The 16,385-nt window shown below is 43.8% G+C and overlaps 1 protein-coding gene across 2 annotated transcripts in view; it reads right to left on the reverse strand.

The window, feature by feature from the left end:
• Window positions 1–16,385, reverse strand: part of ADAM12 (ADAM metallopeptidase domain 12) — a 151,050-nt gene that overhangs the window by 127,464 nt on the left and 7,201 nt on the right. Inside the window, exons 1-2 of one of the 2 annotated variants that reach the window (XM_015867594.2) lie at window positions 12,139–12,249; window positions 8,979–9,112 (exon numbers count right to left, since the gene is read on the reverse strand). In XM_015867594.2, the coding sequence (XP_015723080.1) occupies window positions 8,979–9,071 (93 nt within the window). In that variant the 5' untranslated portion in view covers window positions 9,072–9,112; window positions 12,139–12,249. Of the gene's footprint in view, window positions 1–8,978; window positions 9,113–12,138; window positions 12,250–16,385 lie in introns of those variants that run through there. The other variant, XM_015867592.2, reaches the window with a different exon arrangement.

A 16,385-nucleotide genomic window follows, 5' to 3' on the forward strand; every position in this document is an offset into this window, starting at 1 on the left:
AAAGTCTGGTTTAAACAATGTTTCTGTCTGTTGCAACCAAGAGAAAGGCGCTTTCTGTTGCAGATACTCACTTTAGGAATCCCACTTCTTTTTTTTTCCCCTGTACCCTGACCATGTCAGTGTGGGCTGGAAGGAGCGTGCAGGGCTAAAACAGCAACATTCTAGAAGTAACTGAGGACAAAATTACACACAGTTCCTCATATTGGCTTTTCCTGCAACAGATTCATTTCCAGAAACTCCCTTCTCACTTGAAAAAGGGCTGATGCAGGATCTGCCAAGGAAACGGCCCTTTTTGGGGCAGGGATACTACGGCTGTTTACATTAACACATCCCTGAGCTTTTGTCTCATTGTCATTTGCCAGGAGTCGAAGCAGACCTCCTTTAGCAGCGTCTCTTTTTCAGTACAAGATGTACTTAATGTGAAAACATCCAGGGAAAGATGATGGAATGGGTGAAACTAAAGTAAATAATGTCATCTGAGAGACACCAGTGTAGGATTTCATCCAAGATCGCTGCCCAAAAGAGCCTGCCATCTCCAACACTCACACAAATGAAGTGTACCGGAAAACAGCATCCACCAGTGTGCAAAAATTAGGCATCTCAATGAAGACCTGATCCTCCCCTAGCTCAACAGCAGCTCTGACATGAAACATTTGCTCCTGTGTGCAGTTAAGTGGGCTCAGGTTATAAATACTGTTCTCCTGAATATCGAAATTATATATGGGCTTCTATTCCGAGACACCATTTTTGAGCACCAGAAGGAGGCAAATGACTCCAGAGGGTGATGGCTGCCAGGAAGGGTTTGGCAGGTTGACCCAGAAAAAAAAGCCATTTTAGCACTGCATTGCTCAAGAGCTCCACAAAGGCTGTGGTCAATGGGGAGAGCAAAGGGGAAGAAGACGCCTGCCAAGGAGCCGCCCAGTAGCTCCTGGTGGAGGGAGATGGCCAGAGTTGCAGAGGGAATGAGTTCATTTTACAGAAGGAAAATAATACTGACCCTAAGGCAGCTCAGCTTCCTGAGCACGATTCAGACCTCAGAGGAAAGAACAGACTCACATCCTGGGACCTGAGGCAAGGAAGGGAAGGTCCATCACAAAGCAGGAGGTGCAGATCTCATCTGAGCTCAATGCGTTTTGCTTTGCTGTGAAACAAGAGTGGTGACTCAGACAGCATCCCCAGAGTCACTATTGAGCACCTAGATGCTCTACTGGTTGGGTAAACACATGCTCCTGTACCACCAGTATCACCAGTAGACTTGATGTTACACTGACCAGAAACATCACCAGCACATCCTTGTGTGAGGATGAATTTGAGTCCAGTAACACATCTGCAGACTCTGGTAGCTTTTCAATTATAACTATCAGGATTTTTGGAAGCCATTCTTTCTCCTGAAAAATGGCAACACTTTAAAACCCTTTTCATTGTCAACATATCACGGCCACCTTTAAAAAGCTTATTATCGATGCTAATTATATTTTTCTTATCAAGCTTTAAGCTGCATATTACCTCTACGATTTTTTGTTACAATTCTGAGGAATGATAAATTCCCTATAGAAAAAGTAAATCACTCGGGGCTTGAGATAAATCACATTCAAATAGAATTATAATTCAACAACAAAAGCATCCAGCTCATAACAATGGGACTTTGCAGATCTACCGGCTACATTTACCTCTTCATCCCTAAAACACATATACATTGAGGACAATTCAATTTACTTCGGCTCCCAGAGATAAGGGTCTTCATCACAGCATATGCCAATGGTTCTTATTTACCATGGTGGTCTTCTTTAGCCCTTGGAAACACCCCAGATCCTATTGCCACCACCCAGAGGGCCCCATTTTGTGGGAGAGAGCCTGCTGCAGGGATTGCACTGCGTTCAGCTCTACTCAGGGCAATCACAATGAGAACTGAGAACAAGGGAGATTCTCCTTTTTCCTGTAAGAGAACGATCACGTGCTCATAGCTGGAAAGTAAAGCATTGTTTTACTCCAACGCTGAAATTCATACCTTACTCTCACAAGATCTGTTGCAAGAGAGATGAAATAGCCAAGCGTAAGCTAAATTAATTCAATATGAAAGTGCCTCAGTACAAGCACTTTACAAAACCAGTGTAACGCTGCTTAATTGCAAGGACTTAATTTGGGATTTCAGCACCACTTTAAAGGGTTACTGCACCATTAACATCAAAACCTTCGCTTTATTTGTTTTCCCCCCCAAAGAACCTCAGCCCCATCACCTTACGGAGGCAGATTCCTCAAGCCCTGATCTCAGACACTACCTCATTGCTGGTGGGCCACGGGCAGCAAGCAAGGAAAATGCTTCTGCAGGGCCCACGGTGCACACAATTGCTGGCAGTGGAGCTGGGCTGGTATGGGAGACAGCTCACCCAGGGCCGTTACATCACAGCAATCCTCACTGGCCAAGTATGACAAAATCCCTCCCGACAGCCCGGTGTGATGCAGCCTCATGGAAGGGAATTTCACCCTACAGAAGGCTCCAAAATGCCGAGGGGGTTGAGGTGGGGCAGACGGTTAACAGAAAGCTCCAGGTTTTCTGTGTATTGCAGACTCCCCTTTCCATGTCTCCACGCTATCTGCTCTTTATCCTGCGATTGAACTATCCCACAAAACTTCACACACTGTATCACTTAAGCTAAAAATGAAATGGACCGTTTTCTGGGACGAATCCCAATTGCTTAACACATCCCAGGATGCCCAGGCGTCTCAGGCAGGAAATGAACACTGGTGTATCTTGTTGAAACTAGGGCACTGATTCAGTGCAGACAGAGAAAAGAATTTCCCCTACTCGATCAGCAACAAAACGCTCTTATTGGTGGTCTCAGATCCAGGAATTCACCAGACTTGTGGCCGCAGTACAGATGGAGCAAGTCCCCCTAAAGAAGATGAAGATGGGAGAGGACTGGTTAAGAGGACGTGTTTCCCTTTCCAATGACCCCCCCCCTTGCATCAGGCAAATGGAGAGGGGCAGCTCTAGGCTGATTTGATCACTCAGTGTTGGGGAGAACCTGGGCACCTCCACCTCAATAGATTCCACACACTACTACTGAATTAAACAAACGCAGAAGAGTTATTAAATAATGGTGCATTTCTCAACTAATTAATCCTCACAGCAGCCCTATAACACAGGGCCGCATGTACAATAAAAAGCCAAAGAAATAACACATTGTTTACTGGCTGTTGAATTAATGACTGCCAGGTTACTAATTAAAAGCCCAGGGGCAGATCTCCTGGAGAACTTCACCGAGGATCAGTGCAGTGTCTCACACTGATGTGAATGGCTGTGCCAAGCTGCATTCCCAGCTGATGACACAGCCCCAACAGCATGCACAGCGCTGCCTCTCGTATTCGGTACTCATGAGTCATAAAATTATGGAGAGCACTATAAATTCTGTTTATGCCTCTCTCTCTTAAGATATGTAAAACAGCCATGTAAAAGAGCTCTGAAAGCTGTCCTCTCAGCCTTCAAAGCCTTGTTTAAGCAGCGCTGTATGATTCCCCTTAATACAATTGTCTGGAAGTCTAAACTTTGGTAATTATTTCAAATGAAAAAGAACAGCAGGAGGCTCTGTTGGAGGGAATATAAACAATTATCACTTGCACGAAGGCTATGCCAGTTATGAAATAAACTTGAATGGGTCTGCTCTTGTAAAGCCCGAGTACTACATGACTGATCCGACATAGCAGGGCTCTCAGCTGTGCTTCATGCATCAAACGCTGTGCTGGAGTCATGAAGGTGCAACAAGAGGAGAATCCCCACTACCCTGGGGTGTTCTGCTGGGTAACTTCATAGCAATGCTGGAAAGGAGCCTGCATGCAGAGCTCAGGGTAGAAAGGCTGGCACAGGTTGCCCAAAGAAGCTGTGAATTCCCCATCCTTGGAGATGCCCAAGGCCACGTTGGACTTAAAACTGGAGGATCAAGGTCTGTTCTAACCCAAGCCATTCTATACCGATCCATGATTGTACCAGCAGACCTGCCTCGTTAGCTTGCAAGGCAAAACAGAGTCCTGTGAGCAGAAAAGATGGGAACTAACAAGTAAGGCTTGCCCTTGCTTGGCAGTTTACAGTAGATTCCCAAATCTCCTGCATGACTCTCTTACTTTTTAATTCAAAGTTTCCTACTAGTTCCTTGCAATTAGTTTTTGTTTCAATGGCGATACAAACTTTCAGTAGGTGTTGGGTTAGGCCCTTACTGTGAAGTCATAACAAAAATATATGAAAGAACCAGCACAACATCTGATGAATCTGGAGAATCACAAAGATGACTAACAGCCATCTGAGGACAAAATGCCTTTGAAGATAGTGGTGAATTTCACATTAGATTCAAGCAAGCAGTGTCCAAAATGACATACCAATAATCAGACTTCTGATGTTTGTTTATGACAGCAATCCATAGCACGATGCTTCATGAGCAAGGTAGGCAGAAAAGCTGCTTCTCTGCAAGCTCAACGGGACGCAGTGCATGCTAAGCAGTAAAAATGGTAATATTCTGCCACTTTACATGCAGAATCCTTTGAGCTGTGACAACCATACAGTTAAAAAACAGAAGAAATACACTCGAAGTATATATTTATAGATGGCCTTCATCTTCAGCTTTGAATTTCTTTGCTAGAGTTAATATTCAAAGTGTAATATAACACAGAGCATTGCTACAAAATAAGGAACTCTGCCTTCTCATCTTTCTCTTCCCCATTTATTTATTTTTTAATCATTTCTTTAAGATCACAATTAGCATACCTGACTTACAGCAGCCAAAGGAAGGAAACTGAGTCACACTCACTCCAAGTCACACCCGCTCATCATTTTTAAGAAATAACAGAGCAAAATTTGCTCATTATCCCCTTTGCATGACCCAAGCTTAATGAGAAGCAATGCCTTCTGCATCATTCAAAAGCAGCCTGGACTGACAGGCTGCAAACTCAAAGCAACCTGATGGACTTCAGGGCTTTCAAGCTTTGTACATGGCCTTTCAGAAACCACGCACAGCTTCACTCTGCATGGCCCTTCAACACCTGCCCATGTTCAGCTACACTCAAATTTACACTAAAATCTAAATGAATTGTAATCATAGCCTGATTGGAGCATACACACGTATTGAGCAGTCTGATACTGTACTCAGATGGACACAAAGACCAAAATCACAAAGTTACACTCATGAGCACTGAAGGATGCAGAGCATCACCCAGTAGGGAAAGTTGTGCCCCACTTTCTTGTAAGCTTTTGGAAACCCCAGGTGACTAAATAGTGCAAGGTGCTCAGCCTGTGGTCATATTTGAGCCACTGCAGGTGCTGGTGATGACATTACAGACACTGTACGGCCATTACCAGAGAAAAAACAAAGCCACACTTGAGTGATGGCTGCCACCAGACCGAGGAAAGAAAACCTGTGCTCATTTAGCATGACCTCAAGACTTCGCATTTACCTGCATAATTCATCATATCTTATCTGCACAAAAAGCCTTCAATTTCCCAGAAAATCCGTGCATTTTATGTTCTGGACCGAGCCCCAGTTAGAGGAAAGAGCTGAGTTCATTAATGAGTTGTCAGATCATGAGAACAAACGCCAGCTCAAGGCAGCATCACACTGGGATGCATCCAAGCATTACAACCATCTTATATCTACTCTGGAAGGTGAGGCATCCAGCAGACAGCATTTCCCCATCATTCAAACCTTTCAAATGCAGAAAGGGATCCAAGAAACCCTGAATGCCCACCTAACACTTGTGCCCCCACAAAGAACGAACTCGGAACTCCAGCCTAAGGCAGCATCATTATCTGACCCCTCAGCTCCTGTGATGCAAGGATCTGGCACACATTAACCACTGTGTGTCCCTAACAGAGTGTGAGGATAAAAACCGAAGCCAAACAGATGGTCCTCTGAAAATCTTCCCTAAAGTGTTCTGTGTACTAAAACATCACTTACCCGAGTCTCATCAAACTTGGCTTGAGACTCAAAAACCAAGCCAAGTTTGAAGAAAAATATTCAGCTGGGAACAAGTGGGGAAAAGAGTCTTTTTCCTGTACTTGAATAATATACAATTAAAAAAATATAATTGTTCCAAACTTGGAAAAAAATAAGAAAAATAGAACCCAACTCTTTTGGGTTTGGACCAAACACCGTGAAAAGAGCTGACACCAAACGCAGAATTATGAACAAATGACAGAAAGAAGGAGAAATGGAAAGCGAACTGGAACTAGCCATTAAGTATAATGACCTATCAACACCTCCTATAATGCACACACAGCCTCACAGACGGAAATCACATCTGCATAAAATATGGGCAGCTATTGTTTGAAAGGACAAACAGACCTTGCATTTTGCCATCAGATAGGCACAAATCGAGTTACTCATCAGTAGATCCAACCAGCAGCAACTGGGTACTCAAATTAGCAGCCACTAATCTTAGCAGCACGTGCAGAATTAGTAACACAATATTATATCCAGATAATAAAGGAATGTGACCAAGCACCACTCAAATAGTCCAGCTGAAAAGTATTTCCCAAACTCAGCAGAACAATTAAGAATCATCAACTTGATAAAGAAATAAAACAACATACACTTAACTATAGAAATGAGTGTACGTTAAGCATATTTCATAGAATGGCCTGGGTTGAAAAGGACCACAAAGATCATCTGGTTCCAACCCTTGCAATGTGCAGGGCTGCCAACCAGCAGCCCAGAGCCACAACCAGCCTGGCCTTGAATGCCTGCAGGGATGGGGCATCCACAGCCTCCTTGGGCAACCTGTTCCAGTGCGTGTGTGTGTGTTTGTATTGGTCTCTGGTCACTTCAATTTAGGGAGACAAAAAAAGAAAGAGAAGGGATCTGCCCTGATGATGATAGGCTCTCCAAAGAAACAAAACACTACATTTACACTAAAGAAAACCAAATTCATTAAGTACAATTCTATGACATGCCTGATTTTAAAACTGGGCTATTCCTGTGATTAAGATGAAGCCTAATGCTTAGGAAGTACCTATATCATTAGATGTCCTTGAAAAATTATGCCCTAAGTGTATTAAAATAGAAGTAGGTTACAGCTAAGTAACATCTTTCAGCAGTGCTGGTGAGCAGGATGGTGTCTGTGTGGGTAATCAGCAGGACTGGTGTTAGCAGAGACACCACTGGCCATTTTGCTTCTGTTCTGCACAGCGTACAGCATAGACGACCCTCAAGAAGAAAGTCAGTAGCTTAATAATAATTCCTGACAAGCTCTGAATGAGCTATTCCAGCAGATAGCACCGTGACTCCTGGGGTAAATAAAAGGCTGGTTTTATCCCTAAGATAGGAACAAATGGGTACGCTACATTAAATACTAGCGTGGTTTCTGAGGGACTAATTGTTAAGAAAGAGTATTTATGATCAGAGGACTGGAGAATGGGGCTTTCATTGCGAGGCAATTATCTATACACAAATAACTTTAATACTTTGGCATTTTTATAGCCACTCCATTATTTATTTTCCTATATATTCTATTGAAATACCATTCCCCTGGTTACAAGTACGCAGTACTTGGTACTCTTTTTTTTTTTACTCCATTAGAATTAAAATAAAATAGAGGAACACTTTGAAATAAGCTGAAGAACAATAGGTCCTATTTAACCATCGAACACAACAGGATTTGGCTTTTATGCTTTTGATCAATATTTATGTGACAAGCTATTCATTACTCTTCTCCTCTACCAGTTTAAGGCTGTTGTTCTTCCCACAGCCCGATCTGCACTTTTATGTATTTAATTTATAACAGTTTCTATGGAAAAGAAGTATTCAAAGGGGGGGAAAAAAAGTGCTGATACAGCACGTGGATCTTTCTAGCAAACCACAAATCTTCCCTAATGTTCATCTTAAACTGAAGGCAATTCTGGGAAACAAATTAATGATATAAATCATATTATCATTACTCACGTAAAGATACTCTGTTGTAACCCCTTCAGAGAGCTACAGCGAGTAGCTGAAAGAACTCAGTATGGAGAACGCCTGTTACTAATTAAATGATCCAAAAATAGAGTTGCATACATCTAGGACCAAGCCATCTGTGTTATCTCTCTAAGATAAGCCATTATACACCCACAATGATATCCCTTTCATCACTGCAGATATGCAGACTGAGGACTGGCCTTTCTCTCCAATTTAGGAGGGGGGAAAGAGAAGCATGAAAGCAACATTTTCACCCAGACAATCCATCTGAATGTCAGGTCCGTTGTTCTGAAATCTCTTCTCATATCTGTTTCTGTCAGTCAGCTGCACGACACAAAGCAGTAGCCAAGGAGGACTTCTCCACCAAACACCTTCCCAAAGCAGTACAGAAAGTCACTTCTAATGGGCCACTGGGGCTGTTTTCATGCTTACTGTCAGTGCGTTTTAGTTATTTTCACAATTAAAAAGTTTAACTTTCCTTCTGCTCACACTGATGATTAAAAGAACAACGTCAAAAAGAAAGTGGAACAACAGCGGACCTAAAAAACCTGGGTTAGAAAGGTCGGGAAAGAGACTCTCATGACATCTTTGGTGATAACAAAGGCAACAGCAGCTTGTCTTACAATCTGGAGCTTCAGAGACAGAAAACAGACCTCTCCTCCTCAAAACAGCTTCCCATTTCATCAGCCAATGGCTGAGGAAAAGGAGGAGAAAAGCTTATCAGGGTCTGTCAAGATAGAACAACCTCTGTTCAGTATTCCACCCTCATTTTGGAGCTGCTTTGCTGCTGTATGAGGCAATCTTAAGGCATGTATGTTAAGTTCATTAGAAGTTCTATTGCCCTTCCATTTCTGCCATTAGGAATATGAATGCTACTTTACAGTAACATTCAATTTCTCAGCTTGGTAAGTAAAAATCATAGACTGCAGACCCTCTACTAAGATGCATATACTTAACAACAGCTATGATGATGTAACCACACTTCATTCCCCCTTGCAGCTGAACACCTTAGAGCAAAATAACAGCCAAACAAAGACTAACCTTGGAATAAATGCTGTTTGCTGGTCTCCACTGTTCTCCATTCAAAAGGAAGGGAACTGTTATCTCATAATCTTTTGACTGGTCCTTCAGCATCTGCTGTCTCAAGGACTCCAACTTGTTGTCCACATTCTGACCTAGGAGAGGGAGAAGCACTTCACATTAGGAGGGAGCAGGGTGTGATGACCTGAACATTGTTATTGAAGGGACCTGGCAGCCCATTTCAAAAGGAAATAATTCAGGAAAAGCACGAGGCATTAAAACATTGCACATCCGTGCAGCTACTGTCCAAACTTATACAGTGCCATAGGAGAGCTGGGGTTCAGGGAGAGAGGAGTGAAGATGGTTTCCATTTTCAATTAGATGTTGAATGGCTGATACAGAAAAGCCATAGAGTAGCTGAAGAGGGGACAGCAAACCAACCCATGCAGCACCTGAAATCCAGCTTTAAAACTATACAGGAGCAAGCCTGGCTTTGGTACAACACAAGCTCCAAAGAACAGATAATGATCTCAGACTTCCCCTATACCCTTCCTATTTCAGCAGTGGAGTTGCTTGGTCCATGTACTTTGTGAGTCTGAGCCACAGAGCACAAAGGGAACAAGCCTGTTCCAGGTGCCTGAATGCTCCAGGTTGACTCCACTTGGCAGTATAACCAGGTTTAATCGTAGGCATTTCATTATCCCCCCAAACACTTCATGTGTCATCTTACTCCACTAAATGTGACAAGGTGTGATCGCGCTCCATTTCAACAAGCCTGAGCCACATACAGCCAAAGACTTAACCATTCACTTGTCTTCATGGCTTCAGTGTTTCTATACAGACATGCAAAGAGGTCACGAAATATCAAGAAACCCGTAACATCAAGGATGGGAGTGATGACCCAAACCCTGCACATAAGGCTGACCCTGCAGAGGGGTAGAGGATATCAACTCACCAGCCCAGGAGGGTCTTATTATTACTAATTAAGTCTATCTGGACTGCACAGATCCTCACAGCCCCTTATTGTGATGATCAGCCATGAAGCTCCCTCACAGAGCACAAATTGATGAAGCATATCTCAGAGAAATGAGAAGAGTTTGGCTGTAGCCCCAGTTTCTTTTTCCTTTCTTGGCTCACTGGAGCAGACTCAGCTCTATGAATCGAGTGACTCAGGCCCTTCCATTATTTTACAGGATTTGCACTCTGCACGCTCTGTGCAGCTGAGGCTTTAAGAAACCCTATGAGCACAATTCTCCTTCCACAGACACACTGTCTGCATCGCTTCCACATAGCACATAGCCCTACTATGCCATGGGCTGCAGCTAGATATCAGGAGGCTTCAAAGTCCTCCTGCTATTCCCACATTGCCTTTCCTATTAACTCTACAAATCATTAACATCACAGCACCATCCAAAACAGAAGAAGAAAGGGAGACAGCATTTGCAGGCGCACAGATACATTATTCCCTCCTTATACAAGGGTACAAAAAGCACAACTGCAATGAAAATACCACGTGAAAAGTGAACCACATCTACACAAAGTATGGTTTAGCGTTGCCCCTCCTCCTTCTATTACTTGGGAACACTTACACAACAGGGCGATGCCTGTGGTGCATGAAGAACAAGGTTACAATGAGCAAATTTAATCTTACACACGTGTTTATTTATCTGCACGCTGGAAAACGCACATAGCATACAAGTGTTGATAGTCTGGAGACAGACGTCAAGACAGGTTTATGGGCAACAGCTCTATCTTTATTGGGAAGGATAATTTATTTGGGGGAAGCAGAACAGACATGCTTTAGGGCTTGCAGAACCTTGTGAAGCCATAGCATTTATAAAATGCAAGATCAATTTCTGCCTAGATTCTTTCCTTCAGCCAAATGTTTTGCTGCTTATCCGGATGCTGCTTTTGTTTAAATTATTGCAGGTGATCTTATATTGCAAAGAAAAAACCAGTTGGGTTTCTTGTTTGTTTGTTTCGCCCTGTTTTAAGATCAGGACACCAACAGGAGCAGCCCATAAGATTGCACAGTGCCCTTCATTCTTCTTCTCGATAATATAAAAGACAGTTTGTACAAACAGCAAGTTGAGTAGATGTGATCTGTCAGAGACTTCTGTGCTGCCTACATATTTTTCATCTGCAGTGTACATCTACAACTCCTCCTTGCACTTTATCACGCAAGGACTCGTTGGCCAAGCAGTTAAAAGACTTGTCATCCTTTTTATTTCTATGTCAGCTCCCTCAAGCTCTGTGCAAAACAAACTCCATGCATGCGACGTGACATCGCGGTTTAAGGGCCACTGCCTCCTGAAGAAGCCCAGACACACTTCAAGTTTCCCTCTACTTAAAATTAATAAGCTTTTAGTCAGGCTGCACAGTGTATTTCTCCTTATGATAAACAAAGAGACGAGCACTCCCCAGTGCAGGCAGGACTGGATGAGATGAGCTGATCCATCTCTTCAGCTATTCAGATTTACCACAACAAAACCCACTCATGGCAATTTGCCTCCTTCCTGTGCAGGCATTGGGAACAGCACCTATGCTTCTCATCCCCATCACTCTCATACAATGCCCACAAGACCCCAAGGGGTCCCACAACCTCATTGCTGTCATCACCCACCCCAGTGCCAAACGGTGCCCACCTGCAGCCCCACTCTCTACCACCCTTCATGTCATCCATCACATAATCAAAGTAACAGCCAGAGGGTGGAAGAGGGGGATGACATTACTGAAGCCAAACATTGTCCAGACACAGCTCACAGTTTCTGCTGACCTCATCCTTAAGAATGGCGGCTGCTCCATTTGAAATGGGATTAACAACGAACAGCCACTCATTAATATAACAGTAAGTCTAATTAGACTAATATATCACAATAAATATGAAAACACACTGGGAACTCCAGTGTGTAAAGGTTAAAGAAAGGAAGCCTTGCATGGGATATAAGAAGGAGCAATTCGCCTTAAAATCAACTGTTTCTCTCAGTCTCAGAATAGTTTCTCCTAGGGTCCAACTTGAACCTCCCCTGGAGCAACCTCTCATCCTATTGCTGGTGTAGCTCTATAACGTGATGGAAAGCAATGATAGTGGAGTAGCAAAGCCCTAGGCTGCAGAAAACGAAGATGCAGCAAATTGCAGCAACCACAGACACAGAAACCATGGGGCAAAAAACCTGCTTACCTGTGGAAGACCTCAGACAGGCAGAATCTCCAGCAAAACATCCTCAGCTCCACTGCCAGCCCTTAAATGAGGGCTGGGAAGGGGTGGATCCTGACTTCAGCCCTTCTGTTCACTCAGCTGCACCTGAGCTCCCCTGGGTTGGCCCTGCCTTCCACCAGGTGCTCAATCAGTGCTTCAGGCTGTGACTCATTTCCACTAGGGTTACATTCAAAGGAGATGTTGACCCCCACCTCACTGCAGCTGCCCTTCAGGAGTTACAGAAAGCAACTGAGCCTCCCTTTCTCCACACTAAACAATCCCAGCTCCCTCAGCTGCTCCTAATAAGCCTTGTGCTCCAGACTCCTCACCAGCTTTGCTGTCCTTCTCTGGACACACTCCAGGACCTCAATGTCTTTCTTGTAATGAGGGGCTCCAAACAACAGGCAGTGCTTGAGGTGTGGAGCTTGTTCTGTATCCAACACTCTCTGCAGCTCTGTGTCCAGCTGGTTGGGTGCAGCTGTGCAATGCACCCACACTGTGCCCACCTGATCCTTCACACTGATGGCTCAGCTGAGAAACAGGAGCTTGAGACACACTGACCCCTCTAACATACAGCACCACAAACGTGCTTTTTCACATTTCAGCTTTATAAGCTGAAGAACTGTCTCCTGTCATCGCTTGTTCTTGTAGGAGCTATTTCCTTCCTAAACCCCATTGTGCCAATGAAATGATCTGCAACAAGATGCAGCCCCCTCCCCCACGACACCCCAATGACTGGGGAAAGCCATCAGTGCAACCTGAACACAGCAATAAGTGCTTCCAAGGGCACTTGCTGCTTAGCAGCATGGTCAGCATCACCGTGTGACCAGCTGAGCAAACCAATGACACAGTTTAAGGCAAAAAAAGAGAGAGAGATGGAAGGGGGGAATAAAAAAAAAAGGCAAAACAAAATGTTCATTGTGGAACATACCCCCTAAGCAGTTGGATCATCTTAATCTTCAAGCTTCTGTAATACAACTGTTGGGAGGCTCTAAGTCTGTGCACAATAAAGTGCTTTATTCGGGGAACCGTATGACTCCATCAGTCATTCCAGCACATGTTTGGCACGAATTGAAAGTGAAAAGCATAGCTAAGTCAAATATTTCAGAGCTGAACTTGTCTTTCTAACACACATGGTTTATATATTGGTGTAATATCTATATAACTTTTCAGTTCTCATATACAGCAATGTCATGGCTAAACTACAAAACGATGTCTGCTGCACTCGGCATCTTGCTCCTCTGGAGTTAGCACATGTCAAAAAGCCATTTGCTGGCAAATTAAAAGGGAACGATCACACTTGACAGGTCCTCAAGAAAACCTTAGAAATAGCTTTTGTTCATTCTAATTCTTGATTGTCTGCTCCCCACATCGGGATGCTGCACCACTCTGCTGTAACAAAGCCAGGACAAGCAGTTCCTTCCCAGGCGAGCACCCGGGCTCTGTTTGCAGATGAAATACTCCTCATCACCCACAGTCACTCCAGCTGATGCAAATGAGATTAAAGCAATCTTGGGAGAGCACAGTGTGATTAAAGCAGAAATAACGTGGGGAGGATTTGGGTTCTCGTTACACAAAATACATATTGAAATGTACTCGAGGAGAGAAGCCTGTATATCTCAATGTCCTCCAGAACAAAACGTGACAAATAGGGCTCATGAGAACAACATTTGCCCTTGACTACAGAAAAGGGCAAAGAGGCTGCAGGGCATTTTGGATGGTGAAAACCAAGCTTCATAGCTGTGCATAGAATACATCCATATACTTGATGTGGGAAACATCTGTCCAGCCTCACTGGAGATGTTATTTTGTTTGACTGAAGAATTACTATTCAGGATCAGTCTGAAAAAAGAGCTGTCTTTTTTTAATAGAGCAGAATATTTTGAAATTTGGGAAATAAAAAGCAGAGAATCACTGACCTGGAGGGCATTTTGGCACACCAGGTGATGGGTGGGAACCAGAGGTCCCCATGGAAGAGCTCAGCGCTGAGTGTTTGCAGCAAAGGGCAAATCATAAATGTTAGATTCAGACCCAAAGCAGCTTTGAAAAGGAAGCGATATAACCTATGATGATTGTATGATGATAATGGCTTCGGGGAACTTTTGTCCTCTTACTGGAAATCTCATCTTAAATGCACTTTGTTTCCAAGTCATGATGCGCACCATTAAAAATGACCTGGTCATCCTCTCTGATAGAAACAAACAGGAAAGGACTTACAAGAGGTAAAAAATACTGAGGGTTGCACCCTGCCTCTCCCACAAGTTTGTCCACGATGCCACAATGACGGATGCCCTTTCTTAACTCAGCATCCCCCCAACACTACTGGGACACTTCATCTTCTTCCTGAACTGCTGCTCCTTCTCCAAAGGATCCCAGTCTTAGAGATTCTCACTCCAGTTACAAACTCAGCCTCACACCCTTCAGCATCAGAGAGGCAATGCCTAAAGTATCACCTCTTCGGGTAGAGAAATAATAACCTGTGCTTTATGAGAACAGATGCAACCAAGCCACAGAGCTCTGATATCAAAGAAAACATATTCACTTCTCAGCGATGAGTCCACATCACTGCAAGAAAATCCAGATCCAGCATTCCTCTCCAGCTGCTCCCTTCCAAAGAAAGGCTGCTTGCCATTGAATTAAGTTCAAAATTACTCCCCAAAATACTATTTCCTCTCAGTCTTTTAGAAGGTACTGGACAATCCTTTCTTTCCAATGATTTAATAGCCTCCCCCACTGAACACAAGGAATCCTTAGTGGAACCGTATTGAGGAGCGTTCTATCCTGCATACAATGTACAATCACCAGTGAATAAAATTATTGAGTGGGAGTTTCAGTTTTGCCCATCACATGCACACAAATTGCTCATTCAGATGTTCTCTGGGAAATGGCACTGAAAGCAGAGCAAACCCAGCTGAAGCAAATTTCAGTGCTAATTTAGGTAAACGTTCACGGGAAACCATCTGTGGTTCTTTTCAAGCAAAGGGGCTACTGAGCTGGGGAGCTCATATCCATCATGAGTTTTTGTCTGTAAGGGAAATACCTGCTCCTTGCGTTATACAATACAGGACAAAGGAAAATGAAGTGCACTCGTACTAAGCTGTCGCTGAATTTTATCATCCACATGCTCCCAGTTAGTGGGTGTTCTGTGTCCACAGGGCTGCTAAAGTCATGCCACTACTGATAGGAGAATGCATGCTCTTCACAGTTTATACAACAGCCAAATAACAAGATTTGATGTCTTTTCCTTAAGAAAATGCTTTGTGTGTACTTTGGCTGCACATTGCTAACTCAAACTGTATGTTCACCTCCAGTCCTTGTGGTGCTGCTGTACCGCTGCCAGGTGTGAATTCACAGGCATTAAGGTGACTCTGCAATTTAATATCAGAATTAGAAGAGGATTCTCCTGATAATGTTAGCACTCAGATCAGTAATGAATCTCCTAATAGTAAGTTCATCAGCTTACACACCCTAGAATCACAAGCTTAAAAATGCAGGTAAGAAAGCAAAATACCAAAAAAGGCATACAAGTATTATTTTGAGGTAACAACAGTGATAGATATAAGACTGGTCAGAGTTACAAGCATCACCAGTCCCTTCTTATGGTCATCAAAATCACCCTGGGGATAAACAAAACCTCCAGGATCAGGAGTCTACTGAAAAACACCACCTCTCCTTGGTTATTATGTCATCCTTTTATCAAAGGGTATGGATTTAATACAGTCCAGAAAATCACAGAGGCCTTTGGGTTGGCAGGAATGCAAGAACATCGGATGGCTTGGGTTGGATGGGACCTCAAAGATCACCCAATTCCAAACCCCCAGACACAGGCAGAGTTGCCCCCCAGGAGATCAGGCTGCCCAGGGTCCCATCCAGCCTGACCTTGTGCTCTTCCAGGAATGGGGCACCTACAGCTTCTCACCAAGTCCAGCCCTGCTGCTGTGTTTTGTTCCTCCAGAAACAACAGAGATTGTCCTCAGTGCTGCACTATCATCTCCAGAACCAGCAGCAGCCCTAAAACACACCAACCAACCCAAGCCATGTATTTTTCACTCAGGTTTGCCATAGAGTTGCCCTTGACACTATGCAGGGGCTAAGATTTGCCTCTGCAGGTGTGACTTAGGTCATTGGCACTGTAAAATGTTGGAGAGGCCACACACGTGAATAGTGACAAAAGGAAGCTCAGCTGGGCTCTGGGAAATGTGCACTGGCAGCATGAGATGTGTTAAGAG

This window comes from Coturnix japonica, chromosome 6 (assembly GCF_001577835.2).
Source record: "Coturnix japonica isolate 7356 chromosome 6, Coturnix japonica 2.1, whole genome shotgun sequence".
NCBI classification, from domain to species: domain Eukaryota; kingdom Metazoa; phylum Chordata; class Aves; order Galliformes; family Phasianidae; genus Coturnix; species Coturnix japonica.